At 50.2% G+C, this 16,583-nt stretch overlaps 1 protein-coding gene across 1 annotated transcript; it reads right to left on the bottom strand.

Annotated features, from left to right (window-relative positions):
* Window positions 1–201: 201 nt before the first annotated feature.
* CNTN2 (contactin 2) lies at window positions 202–16,314 on the bottom strand. The gene is made up of 22 exons (XM_054181570.1): window positions 16,260–16,314; window positions 11,022–11,166; window positions 10,567–10,742; window positions 10,155–10,250; window positions 9,763–9,972; window positions 9,085–9,184; window positions 8,654–8,829; window positions 7,815–7,951; window positions 7,150–7,279; window positions 6,110–6,260; window positions 5,699–5,826; window positions 5,152–5,327; window positions 4,893–5,013; window positions 4,447–4,605; window positions 4,155–4,304; window positions 3,342–3,412; window positions 2,915–3,149; window positions 2,357–2,472; window positions 1,806–1,992; window positions 1,331–1,443; window positions 1,079–1,247; window positions 202–359 (listed from the first exon to the last, which is right to left on the bottom strand). Exons 1-22 carry the CDS (start codon window positions 16,312–16,314, stop codon window positions 250–252), a joined length of 3,111 nt encoding a protein of 1,036 aa, XP_054037545.1. The 3' UTR covers window positions 202–249.
* Window positions 16,315–16,583: the final 269 nt, after the last annotated feature.

The raw sequence follows: 16,583 nt of genomic DNA, 5'->3' as shown, positions 1-16,583 counted from the left end.
CGTTTTTCTTGTTTCTTTAAAAAATTTTTAATTGGTTAAAGACCCATGTCTTGTATGAAAGCTTATATTCTTCCAAAACAAACAAAAAAAAGCTGTTTCTTTCTTCCTCCCTTAAAACACCGTTGTCAGATCCTTTCTCTGGGGTGCTGCTGTGGTACAAACTTGAAGATGCAGCAGCCAAGTATTACGTAGTTCCCCGCTGGCTTGGGAGGAAGCGTGTCCGGGAGTCCTCAGCTGCACTGGCCATCGTCAGAGCTCCAGGTAGCTGATCAGGGCCACCATTACTAGAGAGTTAGTTGTGATAACGACAGCGTGTGGCACTGGTCTCGTCACGGAGTCTTCCACCATCATACTTGTCCCTGAAAGAAAGGGAACGGGGAAGGAGCAACTAACTGTCTTGTTGCACAGACACAACCTGATGCCTCGAGGAAAAAGTTGGGAGCGTTGGTGAACTGTTAGTTCTGGGGTTCTGTGTGCTCGTACTGTGGTTGTGACTGATGAATCTCTCAGAAACGCTCGTATTTGGCGGTGGGCTCTATGGACTTACCCACCAAATCAAGGGAACGTGCTAGAGTTGGGGTCAGGGCTCCACAAACAGTCAGGATTTCACTCTTAGTGAATGTGGGTTGGGCTTGCGTGGGGCCTCGAGGGCTTTAGCTGCAAATAATAAAGGTAGGTTCAAACTAGACTGGAAGGTTGCTCGGAGTCTGGGGAGAGGTCAGCTGGTGGAGGGCTGGAGAGGAACACGTCAGAAGATCCTTTGAGCAAACAGCGCAAGGGAGCCAAAGACCAGAGTCTCAACCTAAATCACTGGGGTTGGATGTTCCCCCGTGTTCCTGTAAGGGAGAGTGGGATTTTAAAACATAATAGCATTTATTGTTATTATGCTGTGCTATGGCCAGGCAGGGAAGGAAAAATGACTAAGTCATTACTTATCAAAGAAGAGTAGTAGTGAATGCCAGACAAGTAGTCTTGCAGATTAACTCCTCTCTCTGAGCTCGTTTTCCAGTAGTCTGTGAAGCACTCTGGGAATGAGCGTTGGTGCGTGGAGCGTGGCTAGTCAGAGGAGCGTACGTACCACTGTTTCGGAGGATGTGAGCTTCTGCTGGGATTCCATCTCCCCCGGGCCCCGTCACCCGGATCTGTACAAAGGCGTGAGTGAAGTCTTCAGGGATGGGGATGTCGATCCGGCTCTTGCTGGCCAGGTATAGGGTGGGAGCAGAGTGGGAATCCTGCCTGTAAAGCATCTGTTGGAAGAGGCGAGTTTGAGTTTATGTGCCCTGTGATTTCCTTCGGGTTACTTAGAAAGCCAGGTACGTGCTGCCTCTACCTTGTACCCTGTAACTGCGGACTCGTCTGCCTTCGCCACCACTGGGTCCCACTTGATGCTGACCGTAGACCCAGATAGAGTCCACGAGATGTTGCTAGGTGGCCTCTTCGGTGCTAAGAGATAGAAAACAAGACAGAGATTCAGTAAGTCAGGGACTGCTGAGGTTGTATTCGTTACAACCATCTCCTGAGACTGTACAACTGTCAACAGGGCTGATGGCACCACTATGGTTGGTTTAGAGGGAAGTATCCCAGCAAATGTTACTCTGAGCACAGATCTTCCCGGGTAAGTGATGCGCAGAACATAAGGCTGATCTGAGGAAATTCAGGGAACTGTTTTATGGACTAATTAAAATGGTGTTAGAGCACCAAGATGTAAAAGCTAATGAGTTAGCTGATCACCAGGGATCCTCTGGAGGATGCAGCATCCCTGGGGAGTACAATGTGCTAAACAGAGGTGGTCAAGGCTCACTCACGTGGTTTTGTTGTCGTGACGTTGGTAGAGGGACTGGGGGGGCCGGTTCCAGCCCGGTTGTAAGCTCTGACTGACACGTGGTATTTCGTGTTGGGGTTTAGGCCTGTTACATGAGCCGATGTGACCAGCCCCGCTGTTCTCACTCTGTCAGCTGCCTCCTCTTTATCACCATCCTTCCAGTACCGGATCTAAATAGAAAAGGGTATGATGGGTTTAGTAAGCGTAGAGGTATCTGTAGGGACCAGCCCCATCCACGACCAGCACTGGGAGACCATTTGGTATTTGTTCCTATGCATTTAGCATGTGCCCAGGAATAAGGTCACAGCCTGTGTGGAAAGGCAAGCATCAAAAAAAAAGATGCTTCTCTCTTACTAATCTCTCTTGTGAGCAGTAGTACTGGCCTCGTTAGAGCCTCGTGCTGTCCGTGAATTACCCTTCATCTTTGGAAACAAAATGCTCTCCCTTTCACCTCACTTAGCCTGGGGGAATTTTTCTTTGCGGGGCTCTCCAGTCTCAGTTTTAGTATCTCTCTTTCCCATTGCAGGCTCGTACCTCGTAGCCCAAAAGCACTCCAGTCATGTCTCCCTGCTCAACGGGCTCCCAGGACACATCCATTTCTGAGGACAGAACGGCCTTGGCCATAACTCTGAAAGGAGCCACTTTCGGTTCTGTAAAAGACAACAAAAGGGAATAAAGTTCTTTTCCTCACTCTGGGCAGCATAATCGCCGTACTGAAACTAAGGGCTCTCCTGCAGCACCGTTACTGTGCAGCCAGACGGCTGGTATTGTGTGTACGGAGCAGAGCAAGGGGAAGGGATTTAGGGACTTAGTAGGACAAGCAGGGCCACAGCTGTGTGCTGTGAAGATCTGCGTCTGCTCTGAAGCTCTGGCTGTACAGTCACGGCTGGGCTTAGGGAAACATCTAGCTGTGTATTTGAAGTGGAAGATAAATGTTATGCTGAAATCACTGTCAGCTGCTCTTTGAGTAAAAGAAACCTCTCCTATCGTTGAGCTCCCAGATAGACACAGCTCTGCAGGGAGCCGGCTGAGGACACGTTGGTTGGTTGGACAAAGCACGGTGGATTCAGAGTCACCGCAGTCCCGCTTTACCTTCTTCTGCAGAGTACACGATGGCAGTGAGGCTCTCCGGTCCCTCTCCCTTTCTGTTGTATGCTTTGATCTTCACCTCGAAGGGGGTGTAGGGACCAATGCTCTCGTTGCGGTAGACGTAGTGCAGCGATTCCGCGTGTGGCACCCTTGCTGTCAGCCACCCCTGGGTGCCTTTCTTGCGAAACGACAAGATGTAGCCAAAGCCATCTCCGTTCTGATAGTCCCGCAGCGTCGGCTGTGAGGGGGGTGGGAAGAGAGAGGAGTCTTGGTCAGTTCAAACGAGCAAGTCTTTGGACTAAGCACAGTGTTTGGCTCGACCACGTATCAAAATTGTAATGGCAGCATTAATTTCCCGAAAGAAATGGCACGTGCTCCTCCCCTTGGCCCTCTCCCAGCATCCACGGCTGGTGCCCTGCTGCTGACTTACTGTCCAGTTGATGATCAGCTCGTTGGGAGCCCCTCCGCCGCCGCTGAGCCCAGATGGTGCCACAGTAGGTGCTGTCGGGTCCCCAAACAAAAGCAGACAGCACAGGTTGGGTTAAGGAAACAATAGTGATGAAGATGAGCACAGACACCGCGCGGACTGGGCATAGCCAAGGCTTTGACAGCTCGTATGAAAGTGCTGGTCTCTATGTTTTCAGCCGTATTTCAGACATTTGTGAAAATCAGGGCTAGAATACTGGCCAGTACCTGATGAGATGATTTGGAGGCAGCATTTCTCAAAGGGGACAAGAATCAAGCTCAAAAGGAGAGGTATGGAGGAGAGCTTTTATCAGGGAAGAGTTAATGTGCATTTGGTATGTTGAGAGCAGTTCTCCTGCTGTTCTTACATCCCTTCCGCTTGCACATTCACGCAGCAGAAGATAGAACGAACATTCACAGCCATTTGCTCGGAAATCTACCTTGTCTTTGCAGAGTTGCGCTCTGTGACATAACAGGGCTCTTTCCCCTTTCTAGTCATTACTGCCCAGAAGGTACGGGATTTGAAGCTAGGATTTATAATGGTTTATATGTATCTAACGCTGGTGAAGTTAGCTGCCAGCTCCGGTGCTGCTTTGTCTTTGACATGTAAATGGGGAAAAAGGCAGAAAATTTTGCGATGGCATCACCTGTAGGAGCACTCAAGGAGATGACTAATTGTTTGGGCCCAAGGCACGCTGCGAGCCAGCCTTCCCCCGCCAGCACGTAGGGACAGGTACCGCTGATTCCCCTTGCTGCCTCGGAGCGTATCTGCACGTACCTGCTTCTTTGGTACGGATTTTGCTGGAGGGTAAACTTGGCTCCCCAACTCCAAGAATGTTACTCGCTAAGACCCGAAACTCGTAATCCATCCAAGGAATGAGGTTCACCACCTGGGCTGTCTCTGCGTTGCCTTCAATATTTACAGGATCTATATAATCCAATAACACGAGAGGAGAACAACTAGAGCGAGTGGCAGCCAGCGTACGAGCACAGAGCAAGAACTTGTCAGCGAGCTGGTGCCCCGCAGCCAGCACAGGCCGTGCCACCGCCGCTGCCCTCAAGACACTTACTGGTACGCATTTGCTTCCATTTGCTGGAGAGGAGGGTCCGTGCCTCGACGATGTACCTGGCGATAGGGCTGTGGTTATCAAAGCCGCGGCTCCAGCTCAGCTGGACGCTGGTGTCACTGATGTCTCTCACCACCACACCTCCGGGGGGGCCTGGAGGTCCTGGGATGATGGGAGACAGATGGACACGTTACTAAGATGAAAGATTTGGAGGCTTATTGCTCTTTATATTGTGCAAGTCATAAATTAAAATCAGGCCTTTCTTTTCTGGAAGCTAGGAAGCCTCATGTCCAATTTTGGCCTCCAGAAAAGCTCAGAAGCTTATCCCATCCAGGTCAAATATTGGATGGTGAGGTGGTTGCAAGGAAAGAGCAAGATGATCCCTTGCAAGGGCCATGTCATTACTTTGGGCTTGTAAGGAGCAGGGGCCTTTAGGACAGAGAAATTACCTCTGACAGTCAGCGTGGCTGACTCCGAAGCACTGTCCACAACTGTCTGGGCTGTACACGTGTACCGCCCCGAGTGCCTCAGCTGGGCGTTGAAGATGCTGAGGTCTCCAATAGCTTCCTTCTGCATGGGGAAGGGAAAAGACAGTGGGGAGAGCATTTGAACACGCCTCATCACAATCCAGCATTCAACATGCAAACAAAGAGGCTGGTATTAGTTTTCTGTCCGTTTTGACGGTACGTAGTTGCCCTTTCTACTCACCACGCTGGCTCGCCGGTAGTGCCCCTCAGACTTGTCAAAGTCAATGGGGAAATCATCCAGTGACCAGGTGAAGGTTAGGTCCATAGTTGGATCATGGGATGCGTGACATTGTAGAGTGAGGTTTTCACCTACGTTGATATCAGCGCTAGATGGTGCCAATGTGATTTTGGTGGCATCTGCAAAGAAAGAGCAGGGAGGGCTGTTAGCTGCAAATGCCCACGTACCAGATGTATATTAATGCTGCAGAGCATCCAAACCAACACTTTGCAACTTGTCGTCATCCCTCCCTAACAGCTGTAGTTTTACAGGAGGAAGAGGAGGGATTACAGTGCTTGGAAAATGGAAATGCTTGTCTTAAGGACCAGTTATTGGTAGGTATGATTTGGTGGGTCAGGCAGAAGATCTGCTGCTCCACAGGTTGAAATGTCTTAGATTACCCGAGTATTGCATTGATTTTTGGGAGTACAAGGAGAGGAGAAATATCACATCGTGGCATTGTTAGATGTTTCTTGCTTGATTGACCCTAAATCAAGGCAAACATCTCTACCTCGAACAGAGAGGATTCCAGTACTGTTGGCTTTGCCCATGAAATTCTCAGCAAAGCAGGTATACTTTCCCTCATCGGATTTGCTGATATTCTGGAGGATCAAGGTGCCATCTGTGGTAATAGTCACCCTGGAGAGGAAGAAGAACCATACAAGAGGAGAGTTAAAATGTCTGTTCACTCTGTGCATCTGTACAATGTCCAGCACTTGCTGACTTTAGAGAAATTGGTGATAAAGACAGGACTGCAAAATACTATGTAGGACTTTTCTAAAGAAGAAACTAGAGGAATAACAAAGTGCTTATGTTCAGGGATGTAGCAGCACACTTTGGTCATCGAGTCCAGTCTTCTGGCAAGAAAAAAAAAGTGATTTTAGCTATGGTTTCTAGGTAGAAGCTGACTCTGTGCTGCTACCTGCTACTGTTGATGAGAAGTTCAGTCCCTTTGGTCCAGAGCACAGTGGCTTTTGGTGCTGCTCTTGGTTGGCACGGGATGATGACCTTCCCACTTCGGGCTGCAGGTATCAGTCGCTTCACTGGGTTTAGTCTAAAATCTGGTGCTAAGGCTACAAGGGGGAAAAAAAGAGGATTAAGGAACGATTAGAAAACCCTGCTATATGAGCTTTTGAACTGCCATGTAACTAGGTATTGATTTCTTGTTAGATGACTCGGTAATCGAAGCATGGCAATATCTGGTGAGCAAGATGAAGGAGTGATTCCCCTGCTGCCGGCTGGTTTCTAACGCCTGCCGAGGCAGGAGTTATGTGACATACGGGTCGTACGTAGCAATGGGGTATGACCCTAACAAGTGCAAGGTCTTTGAGAGACACAAGAACAGCTGCTTTTGAAAATGTAGAGGATATTCCCTTCAACATCCTGACCAAAGTCGCCAATGCAGCCATCCAGCTTGCCTGAAACTCCTCCTGGAACTGCGGAGATAGAATTGGGTTTTATCTGTTGCCCTCATGCATTGCAGCGTGTTAATGCTGAACAGTTGATACTTAGGGCCTTTAATTTATCTCTGGCATCTACTGACCAGGAAGAGATAAGCTTTTAGGCTAATGTGGAGCAAGTTTGGCATTAGTCCAGCTCCAGTCGCCATCCATCAAAGCAGGCTGAATGGGTACTGAACGCTTTTCTTTCACCTCTTTCCTCCAAAAAGAGGAAGGCTGTGTAGTGGAAGGGAGCTTGTGGTGCTGCTGTCTGGTCGGTACGCTTTCTGTAGCTAAACAGATGTCCTTGTTCTCTTTCAGCATTGCTGAATTTACACAAGATGTAAATTTTAAAGGGTTGTAGAGTGTCTTGTTGAACCAGTAACTATATTTCAATGGTGAGTGAAGCAGTTTTTGTCTGCTCTTATCTTACTCTGAGATCGCAAGCATGGGATATTAGGAGGAGATCTAAAATGCTTCAGTGTCCCATTGAAACCCAGAGCACTGGGAAATGAGAAATTACCTTGCACTGTTAATTCAGCACTTGCATATACTGTGCCATGCTTGTTCTCAGCCACACACTGATACATGCCAGAGTCCTCCAGGACTAGCTTGGAAAATCTCAGCTCTCCACCGCTCACTTCGATGCGGTTCTGTGCAAACAAGAGGATGAACCCATTAGATGAGAAGAACAAAAATGGAACTCAAGCCTCGTGTGTTCAGGGTTGAGGTTCACTGCAGACTCTTTACCGGTTTGAAGCAAGCCTGGTTTTCCATGGGAGAAAACACAGGCTATTTTTTCCGTATGTCCGGTCACTACCCCACGTCACTGTGCTCTGTTTGCTGAGATTTCTGAGTGCCTGAGCAGCAACATGCAGGTCATACAGAGACAGGTACAAGGTGCTATTTATCCACCCTGATAATTGGCTATGAGTTCCTGTAGTTGCATGAAGCAATGGCTGGGATGGCAGTGACGGCAGAAGGGACTTGCCGTCGGTAAGGACTGTGGCATTGCTTTGCGGCCTCATGGGGGCACATGGAATAGGGGTGCGGGGTGATAAAACGGGGTTGAGATGCATTTGCAGCAAGGCAGGAGAGGGTCAAAGTCTGGAGTAGCATGTTTGGTACTGCAGGTTGTGGTGTGCACTGGCTGGGCTGCTCTCGCTGCCAGACCTGCGCCGGCGGTACCTGGGAGGTCAGCGGTTGCCCGTCCCGAAGCCATCGGACGGCGGGCCTGGGTTTGCCAGCGGCCGCACAGCTCCATCGCAGGTCGGACCCGATATCGGCTTCCGTGTCTGTGATCACCTTTAGCCACTCCGGCTGAGCTGCAAAGGAGCAAGAGAGGTGGCAGAGCCAAGAAGATCAGATGAGAGGTTTGTTGTGCCAGGCAAGCAGAAGGATGTGCATTGTGTCATCTCTGCTGGCAGATTTATTTATCAGAGCGTGTTTCACCATAGTAACAGCCTTTGCCTTTTGTGCAGCGATGCAAGGCTGAGTCCGCTATGGGTCTGGCTGCAGCTGTGCATGCGGACTGCACAACATTATGGCAGAGTCCAGATCTGAGGAAGAACATTAAGGTTTCTTTTCTGAAGAGTGAATGCAGTCATTCCTGAACTTCAGGGAAGACTGGATTCAGACTCAGAGAACCAGATTAAGTTTTGTAACTTGACTAGATCTGATTAATAGCTCCAAGCATTAACCCTTGTGGAAGTACCCCAGGCTTGGAGAGGATCTTGGTTGAGAGCCAAGTTTGATTTTTACCACTGTGCTTCCTTCCCTGGTTACCTCATTTTTGCTAGTATTACTTTAGGGCAAATTAGGAAGTCTCTCTACTTGCCGTAGCTTAAATGTATCCACTGAGGAAAGGTATCAGTGATCTCTGCATGTCTTTGTTAGGGCTTTGCAATAGGTTTAATTGGGGCTGATAGGAGGCAGGATCAGAGGTGGTGGTTTCATTCCCAAAGGCTCAGCCCATTGCCTGGGGCATCTTGGTGTGCTCTGGGAAGGCATGTGTTTAAATGGGTTACCTTGAATGATGATGCGGCCCTGGTAGGTGTCTCTCCCTTTGATGTTTTCAGCCTCACACTCGTAAGTCCCTTCATCCTCAAAGCCAACATCCTGGATCTGCAAGAGGGGCTCGCTGCCGATCCACTTGGAGGACTGTGAGCCGTCCAGCTTCCTCCACTTGATTCGAGGAACGGGACTATATAAAAGTAAATCTGGTGAAGACCAGCTCTCGGGTACCCCATGCTGCGTTACAACGTAGTGTAACACCCAGGTCCCATCCCAGCTGGGCCTTTGCCAGCAGGACAGATGGCTTTAGCCAGTTCTTCCCTCCTCCTGTTCCCCCTCCATCTCTGGCCTACAGTAGACCCGTTGAAGAGCGGGGTTGTGAAGGCTGCAGGTTCTGCAGTGCCCTCCCTGTCCCAAACCCGAGCGGCACGGACGCTGCACTCACTTTCCAAAGGCAAAACACTCCAAAGTCACCATCTGCCCAGCCAGAGCGTAGGTGTCTGCAGGAAACCTGGCTTTTATGCTGGGTGCGTACTGCCTGGCATCTGTTAAAAGGAAAGCACGGTTGAGGAGTTCCGGGTGACCTTAAAATGGCACACGTGAGGTCTTAAAGGACAGAGGTACCCGCAAGGTTACACTGCTTCTCAAAACCTTCATGTGTTTGGATAATTTACAGGCGGCAGAGACTGAGTTTCATTTTCCTCTTAAAACAGCTCTTACTAAAGTCTCTAAAAACCTTTTTACAACATCTCAGGCCTATTTCTCCTTAATTCACTGCCTGCTGAAGTCCCTTCACCCTGCTCAAGAAGTATCTTTAGCTGCACCTCTGCAAGGTCACCAGAGGCCGAGGAGAGTAGTTTCAGGGATATATGAGCCTGCACCGGCTGCACCTTCTGCCATTTCTCTTTTACAAACAAACAGAGAAACGCCATGGATGGGGTTTGTAGCTGCACAAGCAGCAAAGCCTGGGCTGCTTCCCTCAGATTCCAGCCAATTAATATTTTTGTAAGCTCTTAATCTCTCCTGAGAGCCTGCTGGGGTCCTGTGGAGCCCGAGTGCTTTGCGGTGGCTTGTTAATTTTGCATTTTGCCCAGTCCCCTTATGATAATCCAAGAGCACTGACCCTCTGCAGTGAGGCTGAGCCGGGAGAACTTGCTGAACACGCTCTTGGTGATGAAGTCGATGTGGCTGGTGGCAAAGCATGAATAGTTCCCCAGGTCGGAAGCCTCTGTCTTAGCAATGTAAAGGTTTCCCGTGGTCTGAGAGACGAAACGCCTTCCATCGGCTGGGATGAAATTGGGAAATTCATTCAGGAGCCATCGATAGGATAAGCCTGTGGGGAAAAGAAAAAAGGAACAAACTGCACAAGTTGCCTGTGACCTCCCAGGTGGGACTCAACCCAGCCGTCCCCTTTCGAGACCAGCCTACACTGAAATTGGTCCTTGGATGGTACTTTTTTTCTCCACGTGTTAAGTCCTGTCTCTGTTTTGTTGCTTTACAGAGTCTGTACGTTACCTGGGTAGTGGGGAGGAGGGCTGCAGGCGAACATCACTCCCCAGCCTTCTGTAATCTTCACGGGGTCTCGCTCTTCTGCAGAGAATTCCTGCAAAACTAAACATGCAAAGTGAAACCTGTCTGTGGATGAAAAAAATAGCTGGAGGAATTACTGTATTTTATCTCCCCCTCCACAGGCTGGTCTTTTTAGTGGTTGCACAGAGGGAGATCCAGAAATATTACTGAATTTCTCTGTAGTGCATCAAATTGCTACTGCACCTCCACGTTAATGGAAAGTGCCAGGGGATTTCTCCAAGTGTACCATGCACGGGAGAGCTTCTCTCCAACCTTTATTAATGTGAGCAGAGGGGGCTCAGTTTACCCCCAGGGTAACTGTGGCTGCGTTTCATTTACCTTGTGGAGACAAACTTACAGCCAAAGCGGAGGGAGGCTTCTCTGCTGACCACCGTGCCCCTGGAATTAGATGCCACACATTGGTAGGAGCCGGCATCCTTGGCTTTCACTGGGTTGCTTATCACTAGGTCACCTGCAACCAGCCTGTAACGGGAATCTGGCTCCATCTTTATCTCTGTGCCATTCATCTTCCACCTGCCAAGAAGAAGTGTAAAGAGCAAGAGGGGTAAATACTCATTGCAGCACTCGTGGTGCCTCGTAGGAGGCTGTGCTTGTTTGTTTTTCCAGCTCTGGTTTGTTGGGATTTGGATTTATATCTGGTCTGTGACCTGGGAAGGATGCACATCACGTGTAGATGAGGAGGCTGATTCCCATGTTAGTGATTTTCTTTACATAAAAGTGGAGAAGGGAAAGCAAAATTCTTGATGGTTGTGTCCTAGTCGTGGTACAGAGAGAGAGAGCAGGCGAGCTCACCTGTAGGTCGCAGGAGGACTGGCTCTTGCTCGGCAGGAAAGCGTGACTTTCTCTTCTGCTGAGCCTTCAGGGAAGAGGGTGTGCACAGGCTGCTCTTCAAACACGGGTCCGTAGTTCCTTGTGCTACTCTGCGCTTGGCACCAAACTGCAGGAGAGGGAAAACCTGCTCAGCTCAATTTAGTTTTTTCTAAAGATTCTCATTTTCAGTTTTGTAGGGTGTCCCTGGCAGCGTGAGAACTGCATCTAGAATAAAAGAAGGAGCAACGTGAAAATCACAACCCATCTGTCACCACAGCCCAGCCCCAGCCATGGCTTGGGACATTTAGTGTGTGTTTCCTGCTGAGCATCTCGCACCGTCTCTGCCATGCCAGGGGGACCAGACATGCTTAAAGACGTCCAGGCGAAGGAGTACTGACACACGCCTCTTGGAAAACCACGTACAGACAAGACTGGAGCTGGGAACCCCTGGATGCCCTCCTTGTCCCTGGCAGTGAAGACACGCTGGTTCTTCCTCTCTCTGTACAAACTTTGGCTGGTCGGTTCCTCCTGAGTCCTCTCCAGGACAAGGGAGGAGAGAGGAGAACCTGGATCGTCGCGGTGAGTTCTCAGCTCAGCCACCGCCTCCCTGCACACGCCTGGCAGATCCCCTCCATCCCTGCGTCTGCAACATCATCAACTTGACGACTCGAACCTGCCGTTTGCTGGTGTGCAAACCGATGCTGCCGGTATCGTTCTGCTTTTGAACTAATGGGATGAGCTTGAAGCTTCCTCTGTAGTGTTCAGACACGGGTTTGATTCTGATCTTGCTGTTGTGAGCATGGCTCGGGCATAGGCACAAGAGGAACATAAGAACGTGCCTGCCTTCTCTGACACTGTGCCCAGGCCACCCTTTGGCGTGGTGAGGATGTTTCACTGGAAGGTGCCAGTGACCTGGCACTGTTCTCAGTGACTCCGTGTCTCAGATAAATGGCAAATGCTAGCAGACCCGCTGCCACACAGGCTTTATGGAAATGGCAGTGCAAATAAGTAAGAACAAAGCAGAAGCTGCCTGGAAATCACCTCACTGCAGAAGCGGCTGGTGGGATAGCGATCGCCAGCAAGTCTGTTCTCTCCCTGGCACCCTGAGAGACGCCTGGCCCTTTGCAGGGATGGAGCCACCTCAAGGCAGTGTGTTCCCAGCGCAGTCCCCCTCTGCCTCCACAGTGATAAGCTCCGAGATGCTTAGCTAGCCCCGGGATCCTTCCATGCTTTGTAATTGAATTAATAACTGTCTTAAAACTGCCATGCCAACCAGCAATCTGTTTCCTTCTCTACAGTACACAGCATGGTCACTAGTTAAATTAAGTGACTCCAGTAAGTGTGATGTTTTATGCAAGAGTAACTTCCAGCAGGGAACGGCCAGCTCAGCTCTCCTGGGCTCGGGGGAAGCAGCTCTTTACCTGTAACTCCCGGGGTTCGTCTCATGTTCCGGCTGCTCTTGCATGCGGAGATGAGGGTGAGACGGGATGAGGGGCTGCGCTAATTGGCTCGGTGGGTTCAGAGCAGCTGTCGGCTGCTCCTTGTGTCCGAGCAGCAGCCAATTACCCAGCCCTCGGCACCGGCAGTGGGGACGTGCTGCTGCGAGGGAGCCGCGTGCAGGCAGGAGCCTGGTGGTCCCCGGTGTCACGCAGGGGAGAGGGACTCTAATACTCTTCCTAATACTTTGGAATAAGAGAAAAGCAGCGTTTTGAGGGTTGTATTCTCTCCAAATCAGTGCAGGTGCCATTTTCCTTCTGAAATAGTTATATTCACAAAGGAGAAGCTTGTGTAAGCTGGAAGTCGTCTCGCGGTTGGGTCAGCAATGGCTGTGCTGAGCGAGTCTCAGCTGGAAATAACTCTGCTGGCCAGCAGGGAAAATAATCATGAGTTAATGGAGAATTAATAAGAAAGTAGCGTATGAATTGTGTTCTGATAGATGGTAGTGAATGGATTAAGATGTAACAGCTTTACATTTTGAGATTAATAGGTAGCGTATGGTAAATAATTTCTATTTATTTAACAAATCAAATATATATTATTAACACTCACATGCATGCTTTCTCTCATGGGGTGCTCTTTCCCCATCAAGCCAAATTATGCTAATCATCCCTTCTGATTCCACCCAGAGTCTGCACCCCGTTGCTGTCCGCTGCTGTCGCTTTTTCTCTGCCAAGGTTACGGACTACAACTGTCAGACATTGATTTTCTCAAATGTAATCAATGCCAGAAGTTCGGATGAATTTTTATCTGCACCTCCAAGGTGTCTGGTGGGTGTTGGGGGTGAAACGCCTGGATCTCACTCATTAAGCAAAACAACTGTGAGATTAAAGTAATAATTAAACAGTTACAAGTTCAGGGCATGGGTAGAACTAAGGATTGAGAGCAAAGCAGAGCGGTAAATCCCTGAGACTGATCGTCTGGGCTACTTCTGTCATGCCCGGCCTCTAATTTTTAGTGTTACCAAAACAGGTGCCTTCCGTGGGGTCTTTCATTCGGGTAGTGGGGAGAAAACGAGCACAAAAGAAAGGTCTTCAAGCCAAATATCCACAAAGCGGCGTGATGGGCTCAGAATGGGGCATGCCCTATGCAGCCCTACTTTCTGTGTTAAAATCCAGCTCGGAGAGCAGAAGTGATGGTAAATACGCTGCTACGCCTCTCTAGAACAACATTCATTATTAGGAAAAATAAATGTTAGCGCCAATAGCTGAAAATGGAACATCTGAAAATTAAGATTTGGAAAAAGCTGCAGAAACGCTTGTACATTCCCCACAGTGCCCCAAGAGTGACTTGTGCTGTTATTTGGGAGAAAAATACCATATCGTGAAATACACCACCAAGGACACAGGGGTCTCCGTGCTTAGAAAAAAATCCCAAACTTTATACCAGGTATTGCTGGAATAGACAAAGCTCAAACCTTATCTCTTTGCCACTGCAGCGAGCAGGGGCGTGACTGCCTCGTGCGGCGGCGCTGGCCTATTTCTGGCAGGGCAGTTTTGTATTATTATTAGTATTTGGAATGTGCTGAAAGTCAGACCTGAAAAGCCCAGGTGTCCAGGAGGCTGAACGCTTGCCCTTTGTGCTGAGCTCCGCACTAGCTTCGGAGACCAGGAAATGATAAATGTCTCAGTTGAATGTTTTCCAAGATGTATTCTGGTTTCTGAGGACATCAGCAGCAATCCTTTTATTGGGCACGGGCAGCATAGCCATAGCTCCGCAGCACTGGCCACAGCCCGAAGCCTTGGCGCGTGAGGGAGCTGGGCAATTAATTGGTTTTATAGGAAATCTGAACACACACACACACACACGTGCACAAAATCAAAGCGGTTATTTTTAAAGAGCAGCTCTCTGAGGAACAGAGGGTTATTTTTAATGAGAAGCTTTCTGAGGAACAAAGGGACAGCGCTTTGGCTAGCACTAGATTTCAAGATTTTCCATGGCTTTTACTGAATGAAGAAAGGCCAGAGAGATTTTTAGACTTTCCTGACAGCCCTGTTTGTTAGAGAGTTGTCTCTCTGCACTTCATAAGCTTTAAACCTTTACGTATCCCTGGGATGTCATCCTTTCGGTGGTACAGTGGAGGGAAGGGTGACGTTGCCATCCCAGCTTCCCAGGGCTGGAGACCTGGAGGCTTTAGGTCTTCACCACCTTTGGAGTGTTTCCTTGAGCCCCATCGATAGCTGCCATTATTTTGTCCCTGGTCCCCCACTCAGGTTGCTGGTGAGGATTTCTCAGCTGGCTCCTGAGATCCATTCCGTCATCAGCCAAAGGTCAAGAGAAAATAACCCCCCCAGGCTTTACAGTGAAGCATTTTTTTTGCGGGCTCAGCCTTGACGGGGAGCAAGTTGCACGAACTCAGCTGGTTAATGGGAGAGCCCAACTCCATCTTGCTGCCTCTACCGGATTTGGGTCAGACCAATTTCCAAACAGGCTAATTGCCTCCCAATCTAGGGCAGGCACCCCTCCCTCTGCCTCCTCGGGGATCCAGAGAACATTAAAAGGTAATTAGATATTTATAAGGACAGGCGAGCAGTCTCTGCCTGGGATGATGAATTAGCTTGAAGACATTATCTAATTCTCAGTTGTCTGAAATGAAATGTCTCCCTCCTGAAAAGGGGACCTTCAGAGTGCAGCCTGAGACTCCCTGAGCTCCAGAAACGGTCCCCCGATGGATGGGGGAATCTTTGCAGGCAGGGTATGGCCAAAAACGCATCCCTAGAAAAACCGGCAGGCGAAGTGGCTTCGCTGGGAGCGAGTCCTGCTGGCAGGAGGAAATTCCTCCATGTGCCGAGGCCAGAAGGAGCCTGGGCAGCACGGGCTGCAGAGGGCACTGCTCCTGCCAAGGCTTTGCCCGAGGAGCTGCATCTCCTGCATTTCACCTACATTTGAGTTTAGGAACGGGGAGACCTGTGTGTCAGCCATTCCTGTCCTCTTTCCTGCGTGGTACAAACAGAGGCTGGACGTAGCACAGAGGCATCCCCTGGTTCTCCTCGCATGAATCCCCCGGTTCTCCCCATGTCCCACCTGGGAGAATCGGGCTGCGGCATCGCTGCAGCCGCACAAGCCCAGTGCGGAGCAGGGAGGGACCCATCCCGGGCAGCAACACAGCACGTACATGGCATGCCCCGGGCAACGTCTGTGTCCAGTTCTGGGCTCCCCGGGTCAAGAAGGACAGGGAACTGCTAGAGAGGGAACAGAGAAGGGCTGCCAAGATGCTGAGGGGACTGGAACACCTCTAATGAAGAAAGGCTGAGGGATTTGGGTCTCTTCAGTCTGGAAAAAAGATGAATGAGGGGGGACCTTATCAACGCTTATAAATACCTCAAGGGGGGGTGTCAGGAGGATGGGGCCAGGCTCTTCTCAGTGGTGCCCAGGGACAGGACAAGGGGTAACGGGCACAAACCTGACCATGGGAAGTTCCATCTCAACACGAGGAGGAACTTCTTTACCCTGAGGGTGGCAGAGCCCTGGCACAGGCTGCCCAGAGAGGTGGGGGAGTCTCCGTCTCTGGAGACATCCCAACCCCGCCTGGACACGTTCCTGTGCCACCTGCTGTGGGTGACCCTGCTCTGGCAGGGGCTTGGAGGGGATGATCTCCAGAGGGCCCTTCCACAGAACCCTACGATTCTGTGATTTTGTAATGTCCCGCTTGGCACCTCTGAACAGCCCCTCTCGGCTCCCCATGGAAACCTCCAGCCGGGAGAGGCGAGCGGCTGCTCTTACCCAGGGCAGTGAGGACAGGTAGGGATGTGCGGAGAAATCCAGCGGCGACTCCCATCCTGCACCTCTGGCCAGGTTACGGCCTCCGCGGCGGCGCCTCTGCGGGTGGTTGGGGACAGCAGCCCTGCGAGGGACAGAGAAAGGGGTCATCTGCCACGCTGCTGCGGCTCCGTGCGAGGGGCCTCCAGCTGCACGTCCCTGCTGGCCACGGGCCCAGGGTGACAGTCACGTCCAGCTGCCTGGTGAGGAACACGCTGGGGTTTGAAGGAGCTCTTTTTCTCTCTGACATGACAGATCTGGTTGGGAAATTATTGTTCCTCCACCCTT

The sequence above is a fragment of the Rissa tridactyla genome, chromosome 21 (assembly GCF_028500815.1).
Source record: "Rissa tridactyla isolate bRisTri1 chromosome 21, bRisTri1.patW.cur.20221130, whole genome shotgun sequence".
NCBI lineage: Eukaryota > Metazoa > Chordata > Aves > Charadriiformes > Laridae > Rissa > Rissa tridactyla.
The sequence above is the reverse complement of the archived record's forward strand: the minus strand, read 5'-3'. Positions and strand labels throughout refer to the sequence as shown.

Coding starts and splice junctions, on each gene's coding strand:
- CNTN2 (XM_054181570.1), bottom strand. CDS start 16,314: ATGGGAGTCGCCGCTGGATTTCTCCGCACATCCCTACCTGTCCTCACT. Junction 5,827..6,109: donor CTTCTCATCAACAGTAGCAG/GTAGCAGCACAG, acceptor CTTCCTCTCCAG/GGTGACTATTACCACAGATG. Junction 3,413..4,154: donor AATCCGTACCAAAGAAGCAG/GTACGTGCAGAT, acceptor GGGACCCGACAG/CACCTACTGTGGCACCATCT.